The sequence below is a fragment of the Vipera ursinii genome (assembly GCF_947247035.1).
Source record: "Vipera ursinii genome assembly, chromosome: 2".
Lineage (NCBI taxonomy): Eukaryota > Metazoa > Chordata > Lepidosauria > Squamata > Viperidae > Vipera > Vipera ursinii.
This window is the reverse complement of record NC_139513.1, coordinates 267,952,748-267,978,130: the sequence shown is the minus strand read 5'-3', so window position 1 is coordinate 267,978,130 and position 25,383 is coordinate 267,952,748. Positions and strand designations below refer to the sequence as shown.

The window sequence follows — 25,383 nt, the reverse complement described above, 5'->3', positions numbered from 1 at the left end:
AACCCAGAGTGTGCCAATTTTGCCAGATCACATTGGCTGGGTAGATATTATGGGAGACAGATGGTCTCTCAAGTAACAGGCTATATCCCAAGTAGGGTTTTTTATGTAACAACTAGCATCTTCATAAGCACCAAAATGCAAAATGGCAACCAGCGTAGCTTGCAAAGTAGAGAAATTACAGGAGCATCACTGCCCATGGTCCTGCATTTTGGACCAGTTGAAGATTACTTCTGGGTGATCTTCAAGGACAGCCCTATGTACAGCATATCACATTAGTCAAGTCATGAGCTGACTAGGGCATAAGTTTCTGAAGGGTCTTCCAATATAGGAAATTTAGGAAAGGGCATCAATGGAGCTGTGCACTACAGCTTGCTCACAGATGTCACCTGCTTATCAAGTAAGAGCTGTGAATCTAGGAAGACCCTCAAATTGCACATCATCCTTTAATGGGGAAATACCATTCCATCTAAGGTCAAATATAAATATTTCCAGATCTGATCTGTTTGAACATCCAGTCACTCTTCGTAGGATTGAGTTGGACACAGTTCCTTCCCACCCAAATTTGCACAGGCATTGGAACCTCAACAGTTTTACTTGGTCAGTCTGGACTTGAAAAATATACATGGGTATGATCAGAGTACTAACAATATTGAACCCCAAAGTGGTGGATCACCTCAATCAGCAAGTTTGTGTAGAGGTTGAAAAGAAGGGGAAAGAGAAGATAAATCTGTGGTACCAGCAAAGGAAAAGCTTGATCTTTCCACCCACAATCAACAGTGACTGCAACTGTCTGAGAGAAGAAGAGAACCATCATAAAGGCCCCAATCCCTAACCTGTGAAGTGAAGGCAGCTCAGAAGGATACCATGATTGATGGCTTTGAAAGCTACCAAGTAGCACAATGGATACACTGCCACTATCCCAGCTCCACCATAGATCACCTATCAGCACAATCAAAGCTGTCTCAGTGCTAAATTCCAGTATGAAATCTGACATCTAGATAATGCATTTTCTCCAGTGTTCTCATTAGCTACAGATTAACTACCTTTTCAATGACCCTCCCCAAAAGTATTGGAGCCAAAGTCATCCTGTTGAGGAAGGAATGCCCCATGCCTCTTTCAGAGCTGTGGGCACCACTCCCTCATGAAAGGGGCTGTTAATATAGCATGAATCTAACTGCAGGTCACCTTCCTAATTTTTTTCATAACCCAAGGAGGACTCAAACCCAGTAAACAAATGCCAGAGTTCATAGCACAGAGCGCCCTGCCCACTTCCTCAAGCGTCATCAACTCATTCCAGATCATACCAGCAGACCATGTATCAGCCACCTCAGCCTGCTCTGCCAAGTCAGAGTCCAGGGCAGAGAGAATCTGAAAGACTTTTTCAATCAGATAGCCTCAATAATCCTCACAGAGGAGCACCTGCTATTTGGAGGGGCTCTGCCTACCCTAAACAGCAGACATAATAAGGATGGGGAAATATTAACATTGTATTGCCCTTACTGCCGGGAAGTAATCCCTATTATGTGCTCTTACCCCGCTCTGTTCAAGTAGGTTTGATTCTTCCTTTAATGCAGACATGTCAAACTCACGACGTCACGAAACATATCGGGACTGTTTTGCCATTGCCAGCAATGGGGTGGGTGCAGCTTCCTGATGACACATCCAGCCCATGGGCCGGCAGTTTGACACCCCTGCTCTAATGGCACTCCAGGCAAATCTCTGAATAAACTGCCTCAAGGTTTATTTGCATTGCTGAAGTCTGCCTTTAGGAAGCTTGTCTTCCTAAAGAAGGGTTGAATGTCTGAATTGGGAATCCTAAAGGTTCAAATTAATAAGGAGGAAAAACAACAGTTCTTCTCAAAATATCAAGTTCTAAAAGGAGTCACTTTCATTAAGAAAGATGTTGAAGGACAGCATTAACATTCTGCAGCATAAACACTGTGCACTCAGCCTGCCAGATACGTGTTTCACAGCATAACTTACCTAGCACACTGACAAAGACATCAAAGAACTGGAAAGTGAGAAGAGGCTCCTTCATGTGTGCATAATAATCTGCTATGGTTCTAAAGACATCTCTTTCAAATCCTGAATAGGTGGGCTGTTTCAGATCTGGACATCTGGGCCCTAAAAGGATGGAAAAGGGGGAAGTAACAAGAGAAAAAAGTTTCTTGGTTGGATTACATAGACAGCAGAAACAGTGCTAATTTACATGTATAGTCATAATGAAAAAATTATTTTTATTTATTAAAAGTATAGCTGCCCAGTTCACACATAGGTGACTCTGGGTGGCTTACAAAATTTTAAAAATCCACCAGAGAATAAAAACCCATTTAATAATAATCACCCCACATCCATGGCAGCAATAACGCAATCAAATCCACCACATGATTGACTCTAGGTAGTCCTCGACCTATGACCACAGTTGAGCTCAAGATTTCTGTTGCTAAGTGAGAAATTTGTTCAGTGAGTTTTGCTCCATTTTACGACCTTTCTTGCCAGTTTTTAAGTGAATAACTGAAGTTAAGACAGTAACATGGTTAAGTGAATCTCGCTTCCTCATTGACTTTGCTTGTCAGAAGAGTGCAAAAGGAGATCACATGACCCCAGGACACTGTAACCTTCATAAATATGAGTCAGTTGCCAAGCATTTGATTTTGATCATGTGACCATGAGGATGCTGCAACAATCATAACTGTGAAAAATGGTCATAAGTCACTTTTTTCAGTGTAACTTCAAACAGCCATTAAACAAACTGTTGTAAGTTGAGGACTACCTGTATTAATCCCATCATCAAACTACTCCTTAGAAAATATTCCATTCAAATTGGAAGCAATTGGGTGATGGGTGATGAGAATGAGACATGCTATGTTGCAGATTTATTTCCTCCCAACTCTGTTGAAGAAAGTATCACTATTATTAAAAGAAAACTGATGGAAAACATCTAATCAAAATTAGTCTGTTAAAAAGGAAAATAATGAGGGATTTCCACTTTACTGAAGTCAGTGAGAAAGCATATGTTTGAAAAGCAACGTAAGAAATAAAAAATACTTACAGTTTGCTAAGCATTTCATTGCTGACAGAACCCAGTGAGGAACCTCTTCTGCATCAAAGAATGTTAAGTGGTTTAATATGTTAGCACTTATTAGATCAAAGAAATTGGGTTTTAAATTACAACTGCAGGCATTTATTTATTTAATGATTTTATGCTTATTCCCATAGTACGATTAATATTTCTCCTCTTTAGTTCTCAGCTATAAAGTGAATTATATGTGTCTTTATAGGCTGCTGCTCATTTTTTATCAGCTAAGGATGACTTCATGTAGGCATTAAGGAAAATGATTTTAGAGTACAGAAAACAGTACCAGTAGTAATGTTGCAATAGAAAGCAATAATTTTAACAGAATAAGATAATAAGTATTCTGCTTCTTTGTGCAGAGATGAACTCTATGTAATAAAGCATTTTTAAAAAGCACAACCCAAATGAATACACTCAGTTTTGCTAAGGCTGCTGGCTTATTATTTCAACAGGGTATACTTGCAGAAAGTTAACTCATACAACCCTTAAGGCAGGGGTGTCAAACTCAATTTCATTGAGGGCCACATCAGCATTGCGGTTGCCCTCAGGGGGCTGGGTGGGTGTGGCCTACTGGGTGGGCGTGGCTAAAGTGTGTATGGCCTACTGGGTGGGCGTGGCCAGCTCATCGTTCGCATCAAGGGTGCCTATGGGGGCCTGGGCAGGAGTGGGACAGATCTGAGGTTCTCTGGCAGAAGGAGGGTCTCTGGGCCAAGGCAGTGGGGGCCGTTCCCTCACTGTTTCCAGGATGGCTTCGCGGGCCGCATGAAACCACTTCACGGGCCGGATCCGGCCCCCGGGCCTTGTGTTTGACATGTCTGCCTTAAGGGATTCAGTTTCAATTTATTATCCCTCATCCAGCCAATTTTTAACTATAATTGCACTATCAGGGAAGCCAAACTGTCTTCAGAAGAGGTCATGGAAAATTATTTCTTGAGAACATCTGGTTCCAAATCTCCTGATGACCTGTCCTGGCAGGTTTATGTAGCCACTGAGGAATACTAGGGACAGATGGAGCTTTGAGCGGCAACCCGTAACAGTTTCCATTTGAAGGAAATCTACCTCAGAGATAGAAATGGAGTGACTATAAAACGTCCCTCATTCCCACATACAGTAGGTGTGCTGTGTTCAGTCCTGGAATTAGTTTGAGTTGTGGTATTACAAGGAAAGACAGCAAACAGTAATTAGAATTTATCAAAGTTTCCTAGATTTCAAGGGGAATCAAATTATCACAAATTCTTTTTTTATTTCTTTAGACAGATCTGACCCAAAACTTTATTGGCACTGAATGAGCAGGTTAGTGATCAAGATATATTTGTTTCCTGAATATATTCCAACAAAACCATAACATATTAAACAGTTCCACTTACTTGATTTATCTTCCAAAATGACAGTTCCTTGTTTGTTGACACTGTACACATTCTGAATGATGTCCTTTGCATTGACAAGTTTAGTGTCCAAAATATCATTCAGCGAGTGCAAACCTAAAGTTTTTTGCAAGCTATAGAAGATATAAAGTAAACAGATTTAAATAGGCTAGCAGCAAATTTACAGCTAAATAGCTCATTGTCACTGGATTATGTACGTATATATGAATGACTAGGTTATGTGCCTGTGTGCATAATAAAATCATCTTACTTACTAAAACCTCATTAGTAAAACAGGCTGTTTTAAAACAAAAATTATTTGCATCTTTCAGATGCAAACCAAATTACTTATGATAATGCTACTTTGATATGAAAGGTCAGACCAGAGAATTACACCACTTTCTCTTCAGTGTTTCATACATCTAGTCCTCAACTTATGACCATTTCTTTAACAATAGTTTGAAGTTATGCTGGCCTTAGAAAAAGTAACTTATGACTGTTGCACCACCCATGTGGCCATGTTACAGCAATTCGAGCAGCTTTTTGCAGTCATGTGCTCATGATTTGCGACCTTCCCAATCAGATTCCAACAAGCAAGGTCAATTGGGACATATTAAAGAACAAAACACCCAAAAGACAGGAAAATGTTTCACTCTACATTCCAAATTAGGTCTTTGCTTAATTGCTGTAACAAAATGTCTCACTAAAAGGAAAGGTAGTCATTTTTCCAGCAGTGTATATTGTCGATAGACTAGAAGCATTCTTTAATACAACATCTACATGAAACTGCTGGGTGACATCATCCAACACCATGGGATGATTTATCATCAATATGCTTATGACACAGCTTTACATCTCCATCTCCAGTGATCCAAGTGATGCTGTGGCTGCCCTCAACTGAGGCCTGGTAAGACAGAATGGCTGTGGATACACATTGCCTTGGGATCTGGGGGTTTATCATCTTTAGTTCTGGATGGGAGGCAGTGTAACACCATTGTTACGCAAATTGCACTGGCTGCAGAACTGCTTCTGGAAGCAATCCAAGATGTTGGTCACTTATCTTTAAAGCCCTTTATGGTAGGGGTCCAGGATATCTGAGGAGCCTTCTTTCTTCAATGGGATTGGCCTGCCCCACTTGTGCTGGCAGAAGGGGCATACTCTGGACCTCATCAGCCAAGGAATTGTAGCTGGTAGGGTCCAGAAGAGCGTTTTCTGCCATGCTTCTATACCCTTTGGAACATCTTGACATACTGGTAGCAGGTGATATCTACTATGTTTCTTCTGGCCTTCAGGAAAAGCCTTAAAAGTCAGATTCTCAGGAGAGACAGAGTATATTCCAAAGGAATAAGAGACAGATTGATGTCAAAACCAAGAAAGACATGCAGTGTTTCTTCTAAGCAGTTTCCCTTATTGTTCTTCACCTACAGACAGAAATATTGCCAAACTAAAGCAAACTATTTGCCTCTTTATAGTTATACTCTAGGGAAGAGCTGTCTTGATCCTGTTCCTGCCAATTAAACTATCTAAAATTTACTCGCTTATTCCTATTCTCTTATTCTTCTGGAATGCACTCCCTCCCTCCTGGACTACATTCCACCACATTTATTTTGTAAAAAAAACAACTCAGGTAACAGGCTTACTATGATAAAGTCCTGGACTTCCATATGTCTTCTACATTTGCCTCTGTTAATTGTCGATGATGGATGAGTTTGCATGCTGGTACTTCTCCAATTGCAATGCTGTGACGTTTGAACCACATTTCAGAATTCTGTAGCAATGTGAGGAGAAAAATGCTAATTACTGTTAATCTATAATTTTGCCCTTTCGTGGCAATGTTATTTCCCCAGCAATATATTTAACCAACTCTATGGAAAGAGTCACAACTAAGTACAATTCAAATTTAATGAAACAATTTCCATAAATCCACCAATTTTAATTTTTCTTAATATCTTTGAAGGCAGAAAAGATAATAATCTTGACATAATATCATGTGTTTGAATTTCTCAACACATTATACATTAATGTATGGGAAGGTATCTTACCAATGTGATAGGTTTCACTGGAATGTGGTCTTGGAAAGCAATTTTTTCAAAGTCCCAGTTTGGAAATGTCACTATTTCTTTTCGGTAAGGAGATCGTTTAGGGTACGGTTTTAATGGTGAGAAAGGAGGAAACCTAAAATTTAAAAACAGTCTATTAAAATTTTCATAAGAATGTTATCATTCTGCCCTGAGAATCTAGCCCCATTGATGCTACTAGATAACCTTTCTTTACGCTGAAAGAACTTTGGAGACAAAATAACACAACTACAAACCCAATACAGAGCTTTCAAAATTTCTCCAAAACTAAAGATACACAAACAATGATATCAATTTATAACATTATCATGCTAAAAATTCATTTTGCTTTGAGAGGGGAAATCAAAAAAAGTTTTATCTAAACTAAATATCTTTATAAATATAGAAACTTGTTACTGCAAAATATTGCAGTATTTTCACCTTCACTTGTTCCAATATTTTTCCTTTACTATTATTCAAAGAAAGTTATCATTTGGGAACCGCTAAAATCAGGATTCATGTGCTGTTTTACTTACAATTTTATATTTTGCTTCTATTTTAGGCCCAATTTTAAATGTTTCCTGGTAGGACAGATACATTTTGTATCTCAATTCTCACAAATTCTATTGACAATGTTATTTTCAAAGAGTACAAATTCTGTTTTAAAGCCTGTGCTATTAGGAAACAAATGATGAAACCTGACAATGTTATCTATTTTGTTTTATTTTATATTGTTTCATGTAAGCTGTTTATTGTATTATAAAACTGTACAAATATTTCAGTTTATTCACTGTTACAAATCATTGGATGATGTATTTTCTGGCCAGAAGTGGTTTTTTTTATCACAGGCAATAATAAATTAAGTATCTATCACAGGTACATAAGAATAATGTTGGATTATATCAAGTAATTTAATAGATCATCCTCTTCCAATGTTCAAGCAGATGTTCCTGGATCTCCGAAGTATATATGGATAACATTAATCAAGTGGGTTGCCTTTGATGCTAGAATGTTCTCATGGTGGTAGCCATCAAATCATTATTTTTTATGAAATTTCCTGTCAAGGTATCAGTCAGAGGAAATAATATCAGGATTATTTAGGATCATGTATGAGTCCTGACAATCTAATCAGGAACCTGAAATTATTCCATAAATGTTCCATTATGATCAAGAATATGTTATCCCCAATCAGATCCATTTTTTGTGAAGTTTTAGTTGCAACTGCATTTTTACCATCACACAAAAGAATTTCAGCCAATAAAATCATAATAACACTCAAAATATGAATGGGGAAACAGTGATCTGGTCTTGATTTGGCTTCATATCTGTCTAAAAGATATTCCAGCATATTATAATGTCTTTTACAATGTCTGGACACACTACAGTTCAGATCAGTTTCTCAAACTTGGCAATTTTGAAATTGTGGGCTAGGGAATTCTGGTAGTTGAAGTCCACACATTTTAAAGTTGACAAATTTGAGAAATACTGGCTTAGATAGAAATGTTATACAAGGCTTTACTTCTTACACATGTTCCCCAACAATAACAATGGGTTAACTCCACCCTCCTAGGCTTTCCAAATTAACTTAGTCTTTGGGGCTCAGTCCCCATAGTAGTTAAAAGCTTTTGAAGTGACATACAATCCTTGGCTCCCTACAAATGCTCTTGCATTTGTTGCGGATTAGATGTTGCCTCAGCCCCTTAGCTCCTTTCATAAAACCAGCTGCAAAACAAATTTGCTGCTGAGCTCCAGGCTGTTTCAAGCTCTGTTTTTAAGCAATGTTATTATTAAACATCCAACCCAAACTCCAGGCAAGGATCAAGCCAAGATGGGCTGTTTACTATGGCTTGTGGTTATAACAATTGAATGTCTGTGGTTGTTGCATTGCCTTAATGTAACCACCTCCTTTTTTGTCTCCTGTTCTCCTATTCACCCATAACCCTCCAGGTTGGCTTTCCCCTTTGAGGCTAAGGGTATGGAGGGTATGGTGTTGCTAGACCTGTGGTGGCAAACCTATGGCACGCGTGCCACAGGTGGCACACAGAGCCCTCTCTGTAGGCACATGCGCCATTGCCCCAGTCCTAGGCCTTCACTTGGGTTTTATAAAACCTTTTTGATTTAGGCCTCTGCCACCGTGTGCAAAAAAAAAAGGTTCCATCAATTTCAATGTCTCGCAGAAAAAAAAAGATCTTGCAAAGTTGGAATTGATTGAACTTTTTAGTCCCACCCAGTCTGCCATTACCACCGCAGCCATGCCCACCCAATGGGCCACACCCAACCAATGGGCCACGACCACCCGGCACCTGAGAATACATAAGTGGGTTTTGGGTTGCAGTTTGGGCACTTAGTCACTAAAAGATTCGCCATCGCTGTGCTAGACAGTAGTTATTAGAAAGCCAAACTAACACCATTTTAGAAGGGAAAGGCAACCCACTATTTAGTGAAGCAAGAATGTCACATGGACAGATAAGGGATGAATGAGAAGAAACCATTACAACACTAGCAACAGGGTTAATGCATTAGAAAGTAGGAAATTGAGCTAAACTCTATTAGGAAAGTTAGAATCCGAGAACTTTAAAAGCAGACACACATAAATCCGTCATTTGTACTTGACTATAAAAGGGTGTTGCATCCCTGGCACGGACCCAGCTTCTTTTAGTGCTCTTGCCTTGTGTACAGACTAAACTTTTGAACTCTGATATCTGGTGTCTGACCTGAGCAAGGAACAAACCATAGAGAATAAATCCTTCCATCAGGGTGCTGACCTGGTTATCTATAGACATGAGATGCTCTTGAAAAAGTTAGGTGTGGCTAAACTAGTCAGCTAGAATGGCCAATTGAGTAGCTGTAACACTGGCATGTATGCCTATGGACTGAGTCTATGTGGGCCACTTTCCCCTCTCAGTAGATGATGAGGGGAAATTGAGCATTTCCACTATCAATTTCCAGCACTGTAAAACATTTGACTTGAGAGAGGATGAGTTAAGCCTAGCTTTTACAAAAGGGGGAAGCATTTCTACCCATTTGGCAGCACTTCATTCCCAAGTATAGAGGGCACTTTCAACCTCATCCTCTCTTCCTTGGTCACACTGCTTGGTCTCAGCTTGCTCAGGTTGTTGAACTCTTTTCAGCAACTGCCTCCAAGTTTCAAAGTCTGCCTTAATAGCCAGCAGTTCCTTGTTCCAGATAGCATGAAATTGTTTTGACGGATTTAACTTTCTTCTGTTTTTAGCTTTATTGTAGCATGTAGCAAAATAGCTCACATTGCAATGTCAAAAATGTCACTTTCATCTACAAATGGCTAAATACAGTGTTATGTTGGAGAATAGAGTGAGTGGAGAAATCCTTTTATTTGTTTGAAACTTTACTGAACAGGATATTCTATCTGAATGGAGTACATTTCCAGCACAGGTTGGCTGAAGAAGCTGTGAGTTTTGCAAAGTTTGGAATGAAGATATACTAATAGTTTGTGAAAGCCATTAGCTTCTGCATAGGTCTGACCCGCTTTGAGAATTGTCAGTCTAGGGTATTTTTTAATTTGGCTGGGTCTTTCTGGACCTTGTTTTTGTAGAGATGCAATGTCCATGATATTAATAACATTGACTTCAAAGTTGCATTTTTCAGGAGTTGCATACAGATTATGTTATCTGAGGCACTGCAAGGCGTCTTTTACAGGGCATTTGTGATGCTGAAGGGAACATGAATAAATCAAGGTGTCATCTAAATAGATTATGACAGATTGGTTTGTGAAATCCTAAAAAAGTTATTTATTTATTTATTTATTTTATATACCGCCCCATTCCCGAAGGACTCAGGGCGGTTCACAGGGCAAGTTAAAACAATACAAAAAGGAAAGATAAAATAGAATTAAATTAATACTAGCCCACAGGATTAAGACAAAGTTAAAATTTAAATTTAAAATTAATATAATTTAAAACCCCTCAGTCCAGGCCAGACAGTTCAAACAACCAGGTTTTCAGGTCCCGGCGAAACGAGCGAAGGTCGGGGGCAATCCGAAATTCCATCGGCAGTTCATTCCAAAGGGCGGGTGCTCCCACAGAGAACGCCCTCCCCCTGGGAATCACCCGCCAGCAATCCCTAACCAGCGGAACCCTAAGGAGGCCTTCCCTGTGGGAGCGCACAGGACGATGGGAAGCTGATGCTGGCAGCAGGTGCTCCCTAAGGTAAAATGTAAAATATAAGGTAAAAATGTCATTCATCAAGTGCTAGAATATTATGGCAATGTTGCACAAACCAAATGAGATCAAAATTTACTCAAAACACCCATATCAGGTGGGAAAGGCAGCTTTTCATTAGTTGCCTTCCCAGTTTCATGCCAAGTTGTATGTGACTCCTTCTGAGGCTGAGTTTTGTAAAACTTCATGCCTTCCACATATGCCCCAGAAGTTCTGAGATCAAAGCCAAAAGTAGTGATTTTGGTTGAGGACCAAGCAATCATTGTAGAACCTCAGTTCTCCAGATATTTTCTTGACAATAAAGGTAAAGGTAAAGGTTCCCCTGCACATGCATGCTAGTCGTTTCCGACTCTAGGGGCTGGGGCGGTGCTCATCTCCATTTCAAAGCAGCTACAGATGGAGAGATAAAGTTCAGTTTCTGAAAGGAAGTAGATCTATACTGGAATCTAGGTTCCAGGGACCATGTCAACAGGGCATTCATAGGGACAATATGTTTGTAGTGATGGTGTTCACTGAAGGCATAGCTGAAGTCACATATTTGTCTGGAAGATTCTTTTACTCTAATTTATTTTTGCTGAGAAATGCTCCTTACATATGGATGAATTGAAATATATTAATTCCTTTTGACAGATGATTTGAAAGTCATGCTTAAGAGTCAGGCATTTCTCAGAATCATTGGAAAATTAAGGGCAGGGCCCAGGTAGAATTATAGTTCCTCTACATGTCCTTCTAACCCCATTTCCACTAGGCCCGTGCCACTTCAAATAGCAAAGATCTCTCATCAATTGTTTCGAGAGACACAGATGGCTGTATGGCATGTCACAAATTCTGTAGGCCTTCAAAGGTATCAGGTCCATGAAATTACTGGTGGCTCCACAATTAATCATGGTTTGAGTAAGAACCAATGGTCTGGATCTTTATAGGTAAGGTCAAATGCCTATAAAGCCCAACAAGGTTTTGTAATTGGGAGTTGCAACTAGTTCAGTGATTATAGTTCCCCAATTGAGGAGTTCCTCTTAGACTGAAGGCAGCCCATTTCTGAGTATGTTGGAGTTTGGTGTCTTCACTGGACATTTAACAGGCTTGGCCCCCACAATATAATAATAATAATAATAATAATAATAATAATAATAATAATAATAATAATAATAATAATAATAATAATTTTATTTATATACCACCCTTCTCCCAGAGGACTCAGGGCGGTGAACAGGGCAATATGCATATGATCCTGTATGTCTGTATTTTGAATTTTCATCCAGAGATAAATGAGATCTAATTCTGCCCATTAGCATGGACATCAATATTCAGGCACCAGTGGATCAACTACAGCAGACATGTCAAACTCGTGACATCACATGACGTCGTGCAATGTATCGGGACAGTTTTGCCATTGCTGGCAATGGGGTGGGTGCAGCTTCCGCATGACGCATCTGGCATGCGGGCTGGCAGTTTGACACCCCTGAACTATAGGGAAGAACATTCTACTCTGGCCATCTCCTCCTTATTGCTTAGAAATTAGTTTCTATCTAATTTGTTAAACTAATTGTTAAAATTAATTTGATAGAAAGAACAGGAGTGGAAACAGTGAAATAAAAATGGCAGTTTTAGTAGTTATTTTAGTAGTTATTTTCAGTCATTTCCTAAACCTTTCTTCCTTCCCAGAGCTCAGGTTCTGTTACTGTCTTTTATCTGTTAATGGCTTTTACACTGCCTTGCCATCTCTGTCTCACTCTATTGGGGGCCTCTTGCAGCCAAACAGTGACTGAGGGAAGATTGAAGGATGTTCATAGAAGCAGGCACTTACAGATGAAATAAATCTCTAAGTAATTTGCTGGATAATTGGGAAAGGGCCCATTAACACTGAGTCCAGCTTTATAGATAGATGGGCAGAAAATTGGTGGAAAGCCATACCAAGTGTCCCATCACAATGCAGTATGCTGCATGGAACTGTTGGCGATTCTAGATGTTCCTTTTCTAGAGTAGCTAAGTAGCCTATGGAGGAACAGGCCTGCAAGGAATAGCAGAAGCAGAATTCTGGAGAGCAAGATATATGGGTGGTAGCCACAAACTGCCTGAAAGAGACTTGGCTCTGGAGGAAAGTATTCAGCTATTATAGGTAAATTCTGCAATAATTAACCATTCAGTCTAATTGTCTTACTGATAAGAGAAGTAGCAGCTCAGATACCGTATTTTCCGCCGTATAAGACGACTGGGCGTATAAGACGACCCCCTACTTTTCCTGTTAAATTATAGGGTTTGGGCTATACTCGCCGTATAAGACTACCCCTCTTCCAACGCACACCAAATAAAAATTAAAAAAACATCAGATTTGATTTTAATATGGTAATTTTATCAAATGCTTATGACATGCAGGTGCTTAGTAGGAAAACTGTCACTTATAAACATAAGGCTGTGTGTCATCAAACATGTAAACATAAAACAGTGCAAGTGGATTAAACTTTTCCTAATTCACTCTAAAGCTGAAAGGAAGGATAAGACAATAAACCCATGGGAGCTGCCATGCTGTTTGTTTTCTAAGCTGTCAACCAAACTGGAACTGATAATGATAGGAGGAAGATAACAAACAATAGAGAGAGAGCAAGTGCCGGGCAAGTCCCTGGCGAGTCAGCAACACCCATCGTAACTCCAAGCTATTTTTACAGGATTTGCTGGCGTGACAGTTTCCCTTTAAAAGCCTTCAAAATCCTCCTGTTCATCATCTGATTTCATTAGTACATCAATGACATCTTGTGATACACTTGTAAGGCAGTCATCGTATGGATCTAATTCCGTATCAGATGGTGTGGTCTCAGCTTCGGCTTCCTCTTCATCTTGCCACAAATAGTCGTCCTCCATACCATCTAATGAATTTGATATGCCACACTTCTTGAAAGACTTGATTACTGTTTCTGCATCAATATCATTCCAGGCTTTTATGACAAACTTGCACAAAACATCCAACTGTGGAGCACGAATGTTTCCTCCTTTTGTGAATGACTCTTCGCCGCTAACCATCCACTCATTCCACTGTTCTCGAATGCGATCTTTAAATGGCTTATTTAGGCACACATCCAGTGGCTGTACCAATGACGTCAATCCTGCAGGAATAATTGCCGCATCTGTGTTCATTCTTGCCAGCCTTTGCTTGGTGCTGGGAGTTAAATGAGCCCTGAACATATCCCACACCAGTAGACTACGTTTTTGAATAAATCCACCTGGTCGCCTGCTCCATACATTATCAAGCCATAGCTTTACCCCTTCTTCATCCATCCAGCCTTTTTCATTCACATGTACAAAACAACCAACAGGGAACTTGAATTTCGGCATTGTTTTTCTTTTAAAAATAATCATTGGTTTCAGTCTGGCGCCATCAGCTGTGCATGCTAGTACCACTGTAAAATTGGACTTCTCATGTCCTGTTGTTTTAATTAAAATTGTTTTTTCACCTTTTGGATGGACAGTTTTATTTCCAACCATATCAAAACTCATTGGAGTTTCATCCATATTTCCGATACTACTTAACGCATAGCCATGTTTATTGCGCTGTTGTATTACGTATCGATGGAAACTAATTACTTTGGCATCAAGATCTGCAGGTAATTTTTGTGAAATTTTTGTCTTTTGCCTCAGTACCAGATTATGCCTTTCCAAGAATCTAGTACACCAGGATACAGTGGCCTTAAATCTTTTGCTGTGATCTGGGTTAGATTTGGCCCACTGAAGTGCAAACAAACATATTTTATTTCGTGTCACTATATAACCGCTTTGGCGATGCTCATTCACCATGTCTATTACATGTTTTTCAAGTTCTGGCCAATGTGGAGTGCCTCTTCTTAATGCACACTTACCCCTTGGCATACTCTTTAATGCTTTTTCATTTGCTTTCCAGTCCCGAACCATCTTTTCTATTACTCCATATTGTCTTGCAGCAGCATAATTATTATGTTCTATGGCAAAGTTTACAACTTTAAGTTTGAAACTGGCTTCATATTTCTTTCTTCTTACTGGTGGAGCCATGATGGAGCCTTGACTGTTAGCCAGTTCTATGAACCGGTACAGATACTGGTGCTATGCTGTACTGTATTCACCACCACATGTATCTGCTCACCAGACAGATTACCTTCCCTCAGAATCACCATTCCCAGTATAAAACAACCAGCCAATCATAACAAGCAATGTATTTCCTGCATACAAAATCTGCTTGGATTGGGTGGGTCAGCTCTCCCTCCCTGCCTGCCCAGCCCTCCCTGTCTCCAAGACGATCTGAGCGGTAGTATGCAATGTGTCACAGGAGTGTTTGGGAGTCAATAAGCTGAAGACTTTGAGGAACCCTGCCTTATAGCAAAGGTAAAGAATCCCAGTTTTATAAAGTACCGGTAGCTCTAATGTGCTTCATTGAGAATTCACCCCAGTAGGAGATGCAGATTCTATGCATATTTACAGTACACAGAAGCAAAAGAAATAACTCAATATTTCACTTCCTGGCACACAATCTGAATATTAACAACTCTTTTAGTACCCTTTTTTTATAAGTGCCACGATGTTGCTAAAATAAAAGAGGTAAACTTCGTGACCCACCCAGCCCATGCATAAAACAGAAATGAAAAGTCTTAAGTCTTTTTGTTCCCAAATACCAAGGTTTCCCCCGAATTTTGCGTGGTTAAATAAACGGCATTTGCGTATTGTTTCTCCACGGCACCGACAAAATTCACTCGAATTAAGGAACGTGGGGAGCTAAAGAATCGGGCTATAGGGAATGTCTGGCATGACGGGCAACCCTGGGAAACACGAGGACTGTAGTGGCACCCTCAGTTTGCACGTTCCGATCCGGGAAAGCGCCCGGAGCCTCCTCCGTTATGGTATTTCTAATGGAACATCTCCACGCCCACGTCACACCTGCCTCGCCTTTTAAATCCCGCTCCCTTTCCTCCCGTAATGTTTCCCTGCTCCGCCTGCTCTGTGATTGGCCCAGCTTTGTTCCTTTCCTGCCAAAGGGGCGCCTCACCTTCTTTCCTCTGAGCTCTCTCGCCTGGTGCGCTGCTGCTCTCAGTTCCGCACTCCGTGACCGGGCAAGCAATTCTTCCGGTTGGCATGGGTCAGGCGGTGCCTCGGCAGGAGCAAAGGTGCTCCCTTCCTACGGTCGAGCGGGGTGCCTCTGGGGACCGCCTGCCTCTCCTCTCGTTGGGGACCTGACAGCCAGCATTGGAGGCACTAGCATGGCCAATCCTAGAGAGAGCAACGGCGGCAGCTGCAGTAGCCTCCCCAGAAGCTGACGAGAGTTTGCCCTCCATCACCCGTTCGCCGTCAGCCGAACGGCGGGATTGCTGGGTCGCCATCGCCTACCTCCATTCACCCAGCAATCCCGCCGCCCAGCAGAAAAGAGAAAAGATCTGAGAGGTATTTTCTGGCGTATAAGACGACTGCCCAACTTTTGAGATGATTTTCATGGGTTAAAAAGTCATCTTATACGCCGGAAAATACGGTACTGTTCCAATAATTGTTTCACTCTTTTCAAGTACTCATCAGGCAGCATATGAAGTACAACAAATGAATCTGAACGTCTAATAGTTGGAAACTATTTCATCCAGTTCAAAAACTGGATGAAAATTGACATCTGCAAGTCTCTTACAGTAGCATCCACATAGCATCACATAGGTTAAACCCTAGGAGATACCTGTGTGCTTGGCAGAAGATTGCTGAGGAGCTTTAGGAATGCTAACCAGCAACTACTGGTGGCTCTGTTGTGATGAGAAGAATCTCTGTGCATCAGTGTAAATGCTGAGAGTCGTTGCCCATAGTACATGGTTGAGTTTGAACTATTATAAAAGATGGTGGTTCCGTTGAATAAGAGTATATGGGAACAAATCTCTTGCAGCAAGATACAGTACTAGATAAAAGGGGACTCTGAGGCGGAGGGACACCAAATGAGAAGTAGTTAAGGTTGGCTATGTTGGTGAAAATGTGCTTTGTTAGATCAAAGTGGGTGTTTAATAAATGGCATCAGGTCAAGGCATGCATGGCTGGACAGGAGTAGATGGGTCAGCTGATTTGCACTGAATAGTTATGGGTTGTGTTGGAGGCTGCTAATTGCAATAGGATGGATGTGAAAATTCGCTGAGGGAAAAGGAAGTAAGGGGATAGAGCCAATGTAATTGTAATGGAAAAGGAAAGTTTGACAGGAAGTGGAATTAGTCATTTCAGTAAAGGTCAGATAATTTGGTACTGGGTTCCTACTTCAACTCAAATGTCTTGTTTTGGTGGGGTATCTAGGAAAGCAACTTGTTGGTGATTATCCTCACACTGATGGTGGTGAATGCCTGGTTCATCTGCAAAAGGATTGCCCTTGTTAGATGAATGAGTAGATCTGGTTTGTATTATCAAAACTGAGAGTTGGCCTAGCCCAAGATTTTTCCTTCTGGGTACTATATTGGAAGTTAGGATGCAGGGACAAGCAGTGAATCTGCTGAACGTAATCGTTGATGAAGACTACTGTTGAAATGGTCTCATCTTCTAATGTTAAAGGTTTCAATCGCTAAGCCTGAGGAGCAGATTTTAGGAGAGTTCAGGTCTCTGTGGGCTGGCTATGGATAATCTTGAGCCAACATGTACAGGAAGCTACACATAAGGCCTGGTCCTCCCTTAAGAGGAGTTGGCTTGCTATTTCAAGATAGAGGACATTATTGCTAGTCCTTTGCAATTTTCAGTTTAATACACATATTAAACTGTGTATGTATAATTAAAATTATGTATATGAATAATTAATATTCTCTCACAGATGTTGTCTGGAAACTCTATTTAAGGTAGATTGTGTAGCGTTACCCCCTCAGAGGCCGCCAAAGCCCAGGCACTCCCAGCCCCGCTCCCCTCCATCAAGCTCTTAAGCTGCGCTCTTAAGGAGTTAGTAAAGTCTTTTCTTTCAGAAGCTCACGCAAAGTGAGGAGCTGGCAGACTCTCGTCATCAAAGGGGGGGCTTTCAGGAACAAAGATGACCAGCCCCTAGCCCCGATAGTCAATGCGTGACGGTGTTTAACAGCCTCAGGCAGTCGTAGCAGCAATAGTCAATGATTTCACAGCGGCCGTTTGGAAACAAGTGGGGTGGAGAACCCTGGCTCCAGGCAGCGATAGGAACACGAATGAAGGTAGTCAGCGTTCTGCAGTAACAGCTCGCCCCACAAGGGCAACTCCCCACAATGTCTATAACTTGCACAAGTAACAATCAAAGTTTGGATGGCTGCTAGTCTCCAAGCAGTAACAACCAGCCTCTCCTTCTCTTCTGTCATCACTCGCAGTCTCAGGTCTCGTTGGTGTCAAAACCCTTCCCCCCTTTCCTTTATTGTTAAAATCTGAATTTAGCAACCCCAGCAACTTTCTCTCTCCTCACTTTCTCTCTCTTGCCTCCACTCAGGATTTCCCCCCTGTGAAAGAAAGCAATAAAATTCCACCTTCTCACTCTCTCCTTCCCTCTCCCTTTATGGAAAGGGATCAGCTAAAACCTCAAATCCCTCTTCGACTTCACCTGGTCTCTCTCTAACAACAGCAACAGCAACCCCCACCCCACCCCCTCTTTCCTCCTTTTTCTTTCCTCCGGCCCGATCCATGCCCACTGCCCCAAAACCGGTAGCAGCTGTCCAAACTTCCATCTCCCCAGACAGGCTCCTGCAAAGCCTTTCAGCCAGCCCTGCTACAATTGCATGGAGGGTGGATGGTGGGAACAGAATTGTTTGGTTGGTTTTGGCAACATAGTACAGTAGTTCTTGCTTAGTGACTGCTCATTCAGCAACTGTTCAAAGTTATGGGTGTTACAGCATGTCCATGGCCACATGATTGTGACTCAGGTGCCTGGCAACCAGTGAACAATTACAATGGTTGCATCGTTCAGGAGTCATGTAATCACTATTTGCAACCTTCACTATGGCTTTCAACAAGCAAAGTCAATGGGGAAGCTTGCAGAAAGTTGCAAGTCACAGTGACATGGCATCATTCTTAATAACCAAGCACAATCTGCTTAACGTCCACAACAACCTTCATGTGATTTTTCATTTTATAACCACACTACTTAGTGATGGAATTCCAGGTTGCAATTACAATTGTTAAATGGTGATTACAGGTATTGCTGCAGGAATGATGCCATTTCTTTCTGTTTCTGGAAGCTAAGGATTCAACACTTGCTTGAAATACAGTCATTTAAAAATGAACGCACACACATTTTCTACCCCAAGAATTCATTCAGTTATTTACCTATATAATTTACCATTATCCTCAAAATCATCCTTGCCCCATCTTCCTTTGATATCTTCAATAACGTGATTCTTCAGGAACTTTTTGAGAAGCTGAGCTGTTTGAGCACGAGTTACTTCTGGGCTAAAGTTTTGGTTGCATCTTAGCAGTTTATGCAACCACTCCACAGCCTCGGAAGCTGTGAAGCAACAGTCATAGCTTTTGAAGTGAAAACGATGTTTCCGTAAAGGCATTCCATTTCGAAAGAGTTCAACAGTTTCATTCCACTGAAAAGAAAATAGGAAAGCTTTATCTAAGCACAAGTTAGTACTTGTTGGGGCAGCACCTGAGAAGGAACAAAAGACTGCATGAAGAAGCCTAACTTGAATGTTGTAATTTAAGCTTTTAGGCTTTTTCTATATTAGCCAAGATCTTTCCAGTTTTTATATATTATTTCTTATAAGCAAGTCTAAGAAATGACTGATGATTTCTTAGGTTGTTCTCCAATATAAGCACACTCCCTTTAACAGCTATTTGTTCTAAAATCATGCTTGACTACATTCAGGTTTTGAATTACTTGAGCAGAAATCTGCCTTGATTGGTGTCTATAAATAGGTGCACAAAACTGTGGTATGGTGATTGTGCATTTAAATTCTCAATCATGCTTGTCTTAATATTGACCATTTTACACTGTTTTATTTATTTTAAAAAGTTGCATCCTGTTCCATTGCTCACAAGAGATAAAATATGGAGAAAAATTGATTCCCTTCACCACCTGTCTTTGTTTGTATATCACAGGCAAGACTTAAAGCTGATTTCTTTTTACAGAGGGAGAATAACACTCCCTATAGTTCAGAGGATGCAACACGTTTTTTACTGAAGTTTTCAGAATGCCAAGCCACTGCCCAAAGCTTTTAGGACTGATATGAGTGGAAGACCAAAACATCTGGAAAGTCCAAATAACCACATTTGTATTTTGAAATATTTTGTAATGTTTATAGTTGTTTTAATTGTGTATGCTGCCCAAAGTCAGTTGTTGTAAGTGAATGTTATTCCTTACACTTTATATGGAAATCATCATATAAATAACATTTATGACAATTATGAAGTTGCATTTTTTTTAGAATCATCATTCCTGCCAGTCTTTGTAGCTCTGGTGGCCCTACTTTACTTATCTTCATGAACTGTGTATCTATCTGTGTGTATTTATTCATATTAGGGGCAGGAGGTCAAATCAAGAGTAATGTTGGTCATAAAAGTCTCACTATAGAAAACTAGGAACTTTTTTTCTCAAACTGTTCAAGGACCCGTACAAATTCATAAACTGGGCTCCACACGTTGTATTAAATTGCAATGTTTTAATCATGGGTTCATAAACAAAGCCCAGTGGCTGGAACTGCATAACACATCCAAAAACCACTACCACCTCAGCAAACAATGATTCAGTGCCCTGGTTAGGTTTAATATTATACAAGGCCATTGTTTTAGTACATGGAATCACCATTTGCTGGATGCAAAATATTAAGTGTTAATTTAAAAGAAACCCTCCCAACATGTTAATAAAAAAGACTATCTTAATTTGTGGTATATATTTCTAACATTTTTTTAAAAAAAATAATGTAGTGTAGTACAGTTGAAAATGTATTCTCATATCTAATATATTAAATGACACATCCTATTCAAAGCTTTAACACCACACTTTACTGCACAGTAAACCAGTGGTCTATTTATGAACCTATGGATGCTATGTACATAAAGAAAATACAATTCACCAATGAAGGAGAACATTTGTAGCTCGGGGTTGAAATGAGGGGTCCTTGGTGCTCTCTGAGCTTGCTTGTATTCTTCCACGTTTCATGACCCTAACTAGGTAACATCATCAGTGCTGGTGTTGGTATCCATTTTGTTGGAATGTGTTGTACACATGCTCCATTTCCTTTTTCTGCTGTTCTGGATTGCTGCCGTGTGTTTGAGCTCGCTTAAATAAAGTCCTTACACAGCTTCTCTTGTGAGAGGTTGGATTGTTGCTTTGATAGTGGACCACCGGGTTAATATGGGTGGTTTTTCTGTAGATTTGCGTTTCTAGTTTGTCATTGTGGTCTCTGTTGATCAAGATGCCCAGGAAGGGCAGCGAGTACTTGTTTTCTTTTCTAGTAAACTGGATTCCTTTAAAAATGTTATTTATGGTTTATTATTTATTATTATTTATTATTTATATTTTTATACCGCCCTTCTCCCAAAGGACTCAGGGCGGTGTACAGGGTAATAAATACAAAACAGGATACAAAAGTTAAAAACGATTAAATAAATGCCCAAGGTTAAAACAATAATTAAAACGTATTTAAAACCCCAACCCTAACCCATCAGACCAGGTCAGACTGCTCAAATAGATACGTTTTTAGATTGCGCCGGACGGAGCGAAGGTCGGGGGCCGTCTGGAGCTCAACCGGCAAGCGGTTCCATAGGTCTAGTGCGCCCACAGAGAACGCTCTCCCCCTGGGGGCCACCAATCGACATTCTTTGATCGGAGGCACCCTGAGGAGGCCCTCTCTGTGGGAGCGCACTGGACGGAGGGAAGTTGACGCCGGCCGCAGGTGTTGCCGTTCTGTGGGTGTTCTCTAATTGGTCCTTTTTTATTATGGTGAACCCCTTCATGGATTACTGCCTTGTCGTGGCGAAGGGGCTTGCGTAATTCAATGAAGCGATGAGCTATGCCGTGCAGGGCCACCCAAGACAGACAGGTCATAGCAGAGTTCTGGCAAAACGTGATCCACCGGAGAAAAAAATGGCAAACCACTCCAGTATCTTTGCCATGAAAACCCTATGGACAGTACCAAAAGGCAAAACGATATGACGCTGGAAGATGAGCCCCTCAGGTCAGAAGGTGTCCAATATGCTACTGGGGAAGAGCAGAGGGCTAGTACTAGTAGTGCCAGAAAGAATGAAGCGACTGGGCCAAAGCCAAAAGGACATTCAGCTGTGGATGTGTCTGGTGGTGAAAGGAAAGTCCGATGCTGTAAAGATTTTTTCTCCATAGGAACCTGGAATGTAAGATCCATGAATCAAGGCAAGCTGGACATGGTCAAACAAGAGATGACAAGACTGAACATCGACATCTTAGGTATCAGCAAACTAAAATGGACAGGAATGGGTGAATTTAATTCAGATGACCATCAGTTATACGACTGTGGGCAAGAATCCCTCAGAAGAAATGGAGTAGCTTTCATAGTCAATAAAAGAGTAGGAAAAGCAATACTGGGATACAATCCTCAAAATGACAGAATGATCTCAGTTTGAATCCAAGGCAAACCATTCAATATCACAGTAGTCCAAGTCTATGCCCCAACCACCAGTGCTGAAGAGGATGAAATTGACCGGTTCTATGAAGCCCTACAGCACCTTATAGAACTAACACCAAAAAACGATGTCCTTATCATCATGGGGAATTGGAATGCTAAAGTAGGAAGCCAAAAGATAAGCGGAATAACAGGCAAGTTTGGCCTTGGAGTACAAAATGAAGCAGGGCACAGGTTGATAGAATTTTGTCAAGAGAATACGATGGTCATAGCAAACACTCTTTTCCAACAACCCAAGAGACAGCTCTACACGTTGACATCACCAGACGGTCAACACAGAAATCAGATTGACTATGTGCTCTGCAGCCAAAGATGAAGAATACAGTCAGTAAAAACAAGACCAGGAGCTGACTGTGGCTCAGACCATGAGCTTCTCATTGCAAGGTTTAGGCTTAAACTGAAGAAAGTAGGGAAAAGCACTAGGCCACTCAGGTATGAATTAAATCATATCCCTGTTGAATATACAGTAGAGGTGACAAACAGATTTAAGGAATTAGATCTGATAGACAGAGTGCCTGAAGAACTATGGACAGAGGTTCGCGACATTGTACAACAGGTAGCAACCAAAACCATCCCAAATAAAAAGAAATGCAAGAAAGCAAAATGGCTGTCTGAGGAAGCTTTGCAAATAGCTGAGGAAAGGAGGGAAGCGAAAGGCAAGGGAGAAAAAGAAAGATACGCCCAATTGAATGCAGAATTCCAGAGAATAGCTAGAAGAGATAAGAATGCCTTCTTAAATGAACAGTGCAAAGAAATAGAAGAAAACAATAGAATAGGGAGGACCAGAGATCTTTTCAAGAAAATTGGAAAGATGAAGGGAACATTTAATGCAAAAATGGGCATGAAAAAGGACCAAAACGGCAGGGACCTAACAGAGGCAGAAGAGATTAAGAAGAGGTGGCAAAATTACACTGAAGAACTATACAAGAATGAGCTTAACATCCCTGATAACCACAATGAGGTGGTCACTGACCTTGAGCCAGACATCCTTGAATGTGAAGTGGGCCTTAGAAAAGCTGAGCAACAACAAAGCTAGTGGAGGTGACAGTATTACAGCTGAGCTATTCAAAATCTTAAAAGACGATGCAGTAAAAGTGCTACACTCAATTTGCCAGCAAATTTGGAAAACTCAACAGTGGCCACAGGATTGGAAAAGATCAGTTTACATTCCAATTCCAAAGAAAGGCAGTGCCAAAGAATGTTCAAACTATCGCACCATTGTACTCATTTCTCATGCTAGTAAAGTTATGCTTAAAATCCTACAAGCTAGACTCCAGCAGTATGTGGATCAAGAACTACCAGAAGTACAGGCAGGATTTCGAAGAGGCAGAGGAACTAGAGATCCAATTGCCAACATACGCTGGATCATGGAGAAAGCTAGAGAGTTCCAGAAAAACATCTACTTCTGCTTCATTGACTATGCTTTGATTGTGTGGATCATAACAAACTGTGGCAAGTTCTTAAAGAGATGGGCGTACCAGACCATCTTAGTCTCTTGAGAAACCTATATGTGGGCCAAGAAGCAACAGTGAGAACTGGACACGGAACCACTGATTGGTTCAAAATTGGGAAAGGAGTCCGGCAAGGCTGTATACTGTCGCCCTGCCTGTTTAACTTATATGCAGAGCACATCATGAGAAAGGCAGGGCTAGATGAATCAAAAGTTGGAATTAAGATTGCCGGAAGAAATATCAACAACCTAAGATATGCAGATGATACCACTCTAATGGCAGAAAGTGAAGAAGAACTAAAGAGCCTCTTGTTGCGGGTGAAGAAGGAGAGCGCAAAAGTTGGGTTGAAACTGAACATTAAGAAAACTAAGATCATGGCATCCAGCTCTCTCAATTCCTGGCAAATAGATGGGGAAGAAATGGAGGTAGTGACAGATTTTATTTTCCTGGGCTCCAAGATCACTGCAGATGGAGAATGTAGCCAAGAAATTAAAAGATGGTTGCTCCTTGGGAGGAAAGCCATGGCAAATCTAGACAGCACACTAAAAAGCAGAGACATCACCCTGTCAACAAAAATGTGTATAGTCAAGGCTATGGTCTTCCCAGTTGCAATGTATGGCAGTGAAAGCTGGACCATAAGAAAGGCCAAGGAATTGAGGCCTTTGAGCTATGGTGCTGGAGAAGACTCCTGCGAGTCCCTTGGACTGCAAGGCGATCAAACCGGTCAGTCCTAGAGGAGATCAACCCTGACTGCTCTTTAGAAGACCAGATCCTGAAGTTGAAACTCAAATACTTTGGCCACCTAATGAGAAGGAAAGACTCACTGGAGAAGAGTCTAATGCTGGGAAAGATTGAGGGCAAGAGAAGAAAGGGACGACAGAGAATGAGGTGGCTGGATGGAGTTACTGAAGCAGTAGGCCTGAGCTTAAATGGACTCCAGAAGATGGTAGAGGACAGGAAGGCCTGGAGGAACATTGTCCAAAGGGTCACAATAGGTCGGACAAGACTTCACAGCTAACAACAACAAATTATGGTGAAGGTGTCATCTACATAACTGGTCCATATTTTCAGTTGTATTTGTGGAATTGCTATGGCTTCTAGACATTGCATGACAACCTCCACTATAAGTCCTGAAAGCGGTGATCCCATAGGTGTCTCTTTAAATTTGTTGGTAAATTTGGCCACCAAATTGGAAATATGTACTGTGTTTCCCTGAAAGTAAGGCCTACCCCAAAAATAAGCCCTAGCTTGATTTTGGGGGTGGGCCTAATATAAGCCCTACCCCCCAAAGCCCTAGTTTTGGGGCGAGGCATACTTAAAAATCAAGCTAGGGTGGGGGTGGTGGAGCTGCCCCACACACTCCGCACTCATTCACCTTGCAGCCAGGCCTCTCCTCACCGACCCAGCTCTTCTTCTGAGGTATGTTCTGCAGCCAGGCCTGCATTTCTCCATCAAAGGCCTTTCCGGAAGGCCTCTGCAGCCAACAATCGAGCTACAGATTCAATCCATAGCTTGGTTCTGCAAGACCTCTGCAGCCAAGGACTGAGCTATGGATTCAATCCATAGCTCGGTACTTGGCTGCAGAGGCCTTCCTGACTGCAAAATGCAGGCTGGAATGCAGCTGCAGAATGAAGCTGATCCTTTGGCGCAGAAGAATTGGACC

The 25,383-nt window shown here is 41.1% G+C and overlaps 1 protein-coding gene across 1 annotated transcript in view; it reads right to left on the bottom strand.

The window, feature by feature from the left end:
- Positions 1-25,383, bottom strand: part of DEPDC1B (DEP domain containing 1B) — a gene marked incomplete at both ends in the record, with an annotated part of 40,605 nt that overhangs the window by 13,220 nt on the left and 2,002 nt on the right. Inside the window, 6 exons of the mRNA XM_083355120.1 lie at positions 1,984-2,124; positions 3,053-3,100; positions 4,444-4,574; positions 6,081-6,208; positions 6,483-6,615; positions 18,935-19,200. Of these exons, the coding sequence (XP_083211246.1) occupies positions 1,984-2,124; positions 3,053-3,100; positions 4,444-4,574; positions 6,081-6,208; positions 6,483-6,615; positions 18,935-19,200 (847 nt within the window). The remainder of the gene's footprint in view (positions 1-1,983; positions 2,125-3,052; positions 3,101-4,443; positions 4,575-6,080; positions 6,209-6,482; positions 6,616-18,934; positions 19,201-25,383) is intronic.